A 7,490-nucleotide genomic window follows, 5' to 3' on the forward strand; every position below is an offset into this window, starting at 1 on the left:
TGGAGAATCCAGCTGCTGTGTTTATCTTATAAATAGAAGAGTACTTTAGTTGTAAATTCCAATATATCCCTCTTACGCATCATTCTCTGAACTCATTGTCATTAGCTTACTCGTTGTAACACTTGATTATTCACATAGTATAATCGGTGGATCTGTCCCACCTGCAGTTTTTCCCACTTCATTGGGTTTTCTGCGTCAACAAAATATCGTTTTGCCTTTGTTTTTTTAGCATTCATTTATCTATGATATAATTTGTCTAGTCGTTGACGTCCCAGCCTAACGTCGTCCCTTGACGATTTTTGGCATTAACAATTTGGCGCCCACCGTGGGGCCGACGACTAGATTTTCGTTCATTCCAAAAACAACATCTCTTAACAAAATCCTTCAGCATCCATGGCTTCTGCAGAAGAAAACATGACCTTGGACCAATTAATGCAAGAGGTTCGCAAAACTCAAGAAGAGCTCGCAAGGCAGAAGGCCGAAAACGAGCGTCTCGCCACTAAAAGCCAAAAGACCGTGGACTCCCTGCGGAAAGAGTTAGAGTCTGTTCGAAGCAAGACGTCAGGCAGAGCGCCGCAACACTCATGACGTCTCCACCATGATGAATCTAGATTCAGAAGACAAATCAAGCGGTGAAGACGAAGAGGTAGAAGGCAGCATTGCCTTCGGTGGAGGAGGTGACGAAGAGGCTGATCCAACGGCCCAAAGGTTAAGGCAGATCGAGGCTCAGAACACCAAGCTGCTTCGACTACTGAAGAAGTTGTCAGGAGCGCCAATCCCAACCGTGACGGAATAGCTTGATGGTTTTGTTGCATCGCCGTTCGCGGGATTGCAATGGCTGACATCCCTCGCAGACACAACATCCAGCCGCCAGCAAAGCTCTATGATGGAAGCACCTGTCCGTTGGAGCATGTCAACCACTATAAGCAGTGGGTGTGGCAGTACTCAACTCCATCCCTCGCAACCTTCTCGAGCCTGTCCTCTGCAAATCTTTTGGAGCAACTCTTACCGGACCTGCTTTAGAATGGATGTGTGATATTAAAAGAGGGTCCATTACTAACTTTCAAACTTTGTGTAAAGGGTTTTATTCAAAATTCAACAATGGCTGCAAGGTGCAGAAGCAGACCAGTGATCTGTACCGCGTCGTGCAGCGAAATAGAGAGACGATCAAGTCTTATTTTGGATGCTTCAACAAAGAAATGATCGGGACAAAAACTATGATGTACGTACAGCCATAGAAGCTTTCAAAAGAGGATTATTCCCATAATCGAAGCTTTACAAGGAATTGACTAAGTATCCATGCACAACGTTCGAAGAAGTCAGAACAAGAGCATTGGCCCAGATGTGGTTGGAAGAAGAACTTGCGGCCAGAAAAGGCGTCAACAACCTCAATGCACCTAATAGCGAAAGAGTCGACAGGAGACCCCCTAAATCCAAGAAGAGTTGGCATCGAAAGCCTCGTGAGAGGCCTAGTTAGGTAAACAATGTAGATAATGTTGATAATACTAACCAAGTGCCACCAGTTGTGAATGACAGGTCAGACGTCGAATCATATCCCGACATAGCAGAATACGGCTTCTGCGTCGACATCAGAGGTTTGGTGAACGCCCTTCATTCCCTAGGGTTTGTAGCTCGTTGGCCTAGAAAGAGTGACAAGTCGGATGAGGAAAAGGATAAGTCCAAATGGTGCGACTACCACAGCGACCATGGCCATCGAACTGTAGATTGCAACAACTTAAGGCGTGAAGTGGCATTCCTCTTGAGGAAAGGGCACCTGAAAGAACTAATCGGCAAGGGTAAATCAACAAAGAACGATGACTAACAGCCCCCAAAAGGGCCAACTATCACTAAGGTAATCAACGTAATCTCTGGTGGATCAGATATATGTGGGCTAACATACTCTGTAGCGAAAATAGCAGAAAGGAGAAGTGCACCAAAAGACGTCATCCCTGAGGACGTCAGATCCAACCAAGACAAAGCCCTTGAAGCCATGACGATCTCCTTCGACGACTGTGACCTTGGAGAGCATCAAGAAGAGAATCATGATGGACTGGTCATTTCCCTGACCATAGGCAATTGCTTGCTCAGAAGGGTCCTGGTAGATGGTGGAAGCTCGGCAAACATCCTCTTCAAAGATACTCTGGAAGACATGGGCATAGATGCAAGGGACGTGGTTAGAAGATCTACAGTGTTGGTAGGTTTCAATGGTGAGGCACTTAACACTAGTGGCGAAATAGTTTTACCCACTTTTGCAGGTGGAATTAATCTCCAAACCAAGTTCAACGTAGTGGATTTCCCATCAGCATACAACGCTATCATCGGACGCCCATGGATCCACAAAATGAAAGCAGTCCCGTCGACATATCATTTAAGTCTGAAGTTCCCAACAAAGTGGGGAGTCCAAGAAATTAAAGGAGGGTTAAAAGAAGCCAAAATCTGTTATAGCTCAACGTTGAAGCCATCCAAAAGGACGGCATAGCAATTACAGCATGGACCAGCGTCAGACAAGCCTGATGAGCAATCTATTGACGAAATAGCGCTGGATCCCAGTAAACCAGAGCAAATCGTCCGAATTGGAGCCTCCTTGGACCCAAGTATAAGAGAAGAACTCATTTCATTTCTTAAAGCTAACGCAGATTGTTTTGCTTGGACATATAAAGACATGACAAGTATAAGTCCCGACGTCATCACACATAAGCTAAACGTCGATCCAGACTATCGCCCAATAAAGCAGAAACGAAGAAAGTTTGCACCAGAAAGAAACCGACCAGATTATCAATGACGAAGTGCAAAAGTTGATAGAATTTGGAAAAATTAGAGAGGTGAAGTACCCTGAATGGTTGGCAAACGTCGTCGTGGTCAGCAAAAAGAATGGCAAGTGGAGAGTGTGTATCGACTTCACCGACCTCAATAAAGCATGCCCCAAATTAAAGATCCATTCCCTCTGCCCCATATAGATGCAATGGTCGACGCCACAATAGGATATGAGTTGCTAACATTCATGGACGCTTATTCTGGATACAACCAAATATTGATGCACCCGGAAAACCAAGAAAAGACCGTGTTCATGACAGATAAAGGTATATATTGTTATAAAGTTATGCCCTTTGGACTAAAAAATGCATGTGCAACATATCAGCGGCTCGTGACAAAATGTTCAAAAACTTGCTGGGAGACACGATAGAAGTCTACATCGACGACATGCTCATTAAATCGAAGAAGGCGACAAATCACATCGTACACCTCAAACAATCCTTCGACGTCCTGCGTCAATATGGTATGAAACTTAACCCTACTAAATGTTCCTTTGGAGTGTCTGTAGGAAAATTTATAGGGTACATCGTGACGCAACGAGGAATTGAGGACAGCCCCGACCAGATCAAAGCTATAATCAACATTCAATCCCCAAGGAACGTCAAAAAAATGCAAAAGCTCGTCGCAGCACTGAACCGCTTTATTTCCATGTCATTAGACAAGTGTCACCTATTTTATGACGTCCTTAGAAAGAATAAGGGATTTGAATGGACTGGGCAACATGAAAAAGCTTTGCAAGATCTGAAAGCCTACTTGATGACTCCACCACTATTGTCAAAGCCTAAACAACACAAAAACACTAGACTTAAACTTGGTCGTCAGCCCAGTGTCGGTCAGCGTCGTCCTTGCAAGAGAAGATCAGGGGCAACAACTTCCCGTGTATTACATAAGTAAGTCTTTTCTTGACGCAGTGACCAGGTATTCCTCACTCGAAAAACTCATACTTGCTTTGTATACAGCTGTTAAAAAATTGCGCCATTATTTTGAAACTCACCCAGTGGTGGTGAGGACTAACTTCCCAATAAATTTTGTGTTGTGTAGGCTAAAATTAACAGGTAGATTAGCAAAGTGGAGCATATCACTTAGCACATACAACATCACTTATCAGCCAAGGACGGCGATCAAGTCCCAAGCACTCGTTGATTTTGTGGCAGACTTCAGCCCAGAATTAGAGACTCTGGCGAACAAAGAGCTAGGAGACATCAACAACGTCAATCAACAATCCATTTAGATGATGTTCTGCGATGGGTCATCCAACCAACGCGGCGCCGGATTAGGAGTTGTGATAAAGTCGCCATAAGGGGAGTTGATAGTGCAATCCATCAATTATGACTTCAAGGCAACGAACAATGAAGCAGAGTATGAGGCGTTAATAATAGGAATGAGGGTAGCCCACGATCTAAAAGCTATAGGACTCAACGTCTTCAGTGATTTGTTACTAATCGCCAGCCAGCTAAATGGAGAATTCGCCGCCAAAGATTCCAAAATGATGGCATACCTAGAAAAAGCAAATAACCTTGCAAAACATTCAACCCATTCTCAATCAAACAAATCCCCAGAGACAAAAACACTCAAGCCGACGCGTTAGGCAACCTTGGCTCAACACTCAGAAAATCACCATTCACCAGCATACCTCTTGTCAACCTAACGACGCCAGCAATCGACGTCACATCAACACCTGACGTCATGGAAATTGCAACTGAAGACAATTGGACGACGCCCATTTTAACTTACTTGAAAGACGACATCCTTCCAGACGACCCCCTCGAGGCAAGGAAAGTCAGGTATAAGGCGTCATGATATACCATTTTACACAACGTATTGTTTAAAGTGTCTTTAACAGGTCTTTTGCAAAGATGTCTCGTGGGCGACGAACGATGGACAACGTTACAGGAACATCATGACGGAGAATGCAGTAGCTACGCTGGAGCAAGAGGCTTGGCAACCAAGCTGCTGAGGATAGGCTACTTTTGGCCAACATTGAGAAAGGATGCAGAAGAGTGCGTTGCAAAGTGCGACAGTTGTCAGCGTCATGCAGGGCTATCACATCAACCGCCAGAAATGTTATATCCTACACTATGCCCTTGGCCATTCATGAAATGGGGTATGGATATCGTGGGCAAGCTACCTCAAGCCCCAGGACAAAAAGTCTTCATGCTAGCCATGACCGACTACTTCTCCAAATGGATCGAAGCCGATTCATTTACCCAGGTTTGCGACAAAGAAGTTATATCTTTTATATGGCGTAACATTATTTGCAGGTTCGGTATCCCATCCAAAATTGTATGCGATAATGGGTCGCAATTCATCAACGACAAGACCAAAAGATTTTGCGATAGATGGAACATCAAATTGTGTACATCCACTCCAAGATATCCACAAGCAAATGGGCAAGCAGAATCGAACAACAAAACTATTATTGCGTCGCTGAAGAAGAGATTGAAAGATGCCAAGGGAAAATGGGCAGAAGAACTACCTTCCGTCCTATGGCCGAACAGGACAAATCCAAGGACGTCAACAGGACAGATCCCTTTCTCCCTAATGTACGGCTGTGAAGCAGTACTCCCATCAGAAGTTCGCATCCTAATAGCAAGATATGGCCTCATGACTACAGAGCAGAACAACGAAGAGATGGTCACCAACCTAGATTCAAGAGAAGAATTGCGAGAAGCAGCACTTATAAGGATGGCAGCGCAACAACAAATAGTAGCTAGGTGCTTCAACAAAAAAGTTAAAGCAAAGGTCTTCAGAATCAGTGATTGGGTATTGAGGAAAGTTTTTCAAAACACCAAGAACCCCACAGATGGTAAGCTTGGACCAACATGGGAGGGACCTTACTAAATCATCAACGTCGCAGGTGAGGGGGCATATAAACTTATGTCCCAAGATGGTAAGATTGTTCCACGAAGTTGGAACGCAACACACTTAAAGGTTTACCATTTTTAATCCTTATCAAGGTACACATATTAAAAAATTTCTAAGTTTTTCAAGTTGCTATTTTTGAGTTTTATTTTTTTACTACGGGTACTGACTTTGGCATCGGAGGGCCGTTGGCAAAAACGCAAATGGCCAAGTCTAACTCTTGTTTTGCAGAATATCTTTGGCGTCAACACAAGAATCTTTCCAGCAGAACGCCTGACATAGCAAAGAATGTCCAACGACGAACGCAAAAAAACCCTTAGATACTGGCGTCACTGTCAGATATTAGGGGAAAACACAGAGGCCTTGACGCCAAATTCAACAAAGGCCTTGACGCCAAATTCACATGTGGCCTTGACACCAGAAATCCCTAAGTGAAAAAGAAAGCTTGTAAAGACTTAGACATCTTTTTACCTAGCATCTTTTTACCTTAGCAGATTTTTCAAAGTGTAATTTTGCCTATTTTGGCTTTACCATATGAATAAAAACAAAAGTTAAAATTACTTTGCATAAATATCATAGCCAAGTTCCTACTAACAAAGTGAAACAGGAAATGAAGAGTGCAAACCGTTCAAAATACAAACCGCCATAAACAACGCATCCAAAACAGAAACACAAGTTCACAGCCTCAAAAGGCAACATTTAAGCAAAACATCAAAAGAAAATGACACAAGGAGTCAGGCATTTTGAGCAGATTCATCGCTGAACCTTCAACATTTACAGGGGCGTTGGGCACGTCATTGGCATCAGTTGGCATCGACTCAGCTGTAGACCTGCGCTCTTCAGCGTCCCCTTCAGTGTCAGACTCTATATCAGCTTCAATACCTATGCAGCGAAGGTAGACGTCCACCTCTTTCTGGGAATCCTCCTTCGACAAACGAATAGCCAAGAAACGCTTCAGCACCTTGGCACGACCAGTTAACTGCTCAAAACACTTAAAATTTTTAGCGTCCTCTTAAGCGTCCACCAACTGCGTCTCCAGCTCCGACGCGTTCTTGGTCAGGTCAGCAATACTCTTGTTTAAATCTTCAACACTTTTGTTCAAATTTGCTATATCAGTGTTTTTCTCCTCAAGAACCTTCTGTGCAGCATCTAGTGAACGCCTAACCTTCACTAACTCCTCATTACTAGCACGAGCTTGCCCTCTAGCAGTAGTCAGTGCAGACTTGGCGTTGCGCAGCTCCTTCTCATTCGAAATAAAGTGGCCTCTAATGGCCAACGGATCTTGGAAGGCCTACAAAAGGAAGCAGCAAATTAAAATAGGAGAAAAACACAAAATACACAGCATTGTCAATAGAAAAACAGAAGGAAAAGGGGCAAAGTCCTTACATTTAGCTGCAAGTTGATGGCTTCCCCCACTATCTCTAGAGGCTTAAACTGACTCAAACGCTTTGCAGAACCAGGGAAGAACAACTTCTCAGTAGTGGACCATAGGGACGCATCGTTAGGCTCCCCGGACAAAAAACTAGCAGGAACCTTCACTTCATACTCTTCCTCCTTAACTTGTTTGTCCTTGGCAGCAGACGCAGAACGAGCTTGGGAAATTTTCTTTTCTGCGAGTTTCTTCTCAACAGGCTTCTTCTCTAGAACCTTGAAGTCAATAGGTTTGACGTCAAGAGGATCACTGTCAGCAACAGGGACAGTGGAAACAGAAGGCGTCTGTTTCCTCTTCTTCTTAGCTCTCTCTACCATCTCGTCCATAGTCATGGAGCCGATTTTAGTTTTAGAGGAATGAGCAGCATCTAAGGAAAACTAAG

At 43.9% G+C, this 7,490-nt stretch overlaps 1 protein-coding gene across 1 annotated transcript; it reads left to right on the forward strand.

The window, feature by feature from the left end:
* Positions 1–598: 598 nt before the first annotated feature.
* LOC145575337 (uncharacterized) lies at positions 599–2,479 on the forward strand. Its single transcript, XM_081633221.1, has 3 exons — positions 599–762; positions 1,537–1,796; positions 1,881–2,479. The coding sequence occupies exons 1-3, from the start codon at positions 599–601 to the stop codon at positions 2,477–2,479; spliced, it is 1,023 nt and encodes a 340-aa protein (XP_081489347.1).
* The last annotated feature ends 5,011 nt before the right edge of the window (positions 2,480–7,490 follow it).

This window comes from Chenopodium album, chromosome 13 (genome assembly GCF_948465745.1).
Source record: "Chenopodium album chromosome 13, dcCheAlbu1.1, whole genome shotgun sequence".
Lineage (NCBI taxonomy): Eukaryota > Viridiplantae > Streptophyta > Magnoliopsida > Caryophyllales > Amaranthaceae > Chenopodium > Chenopodium album.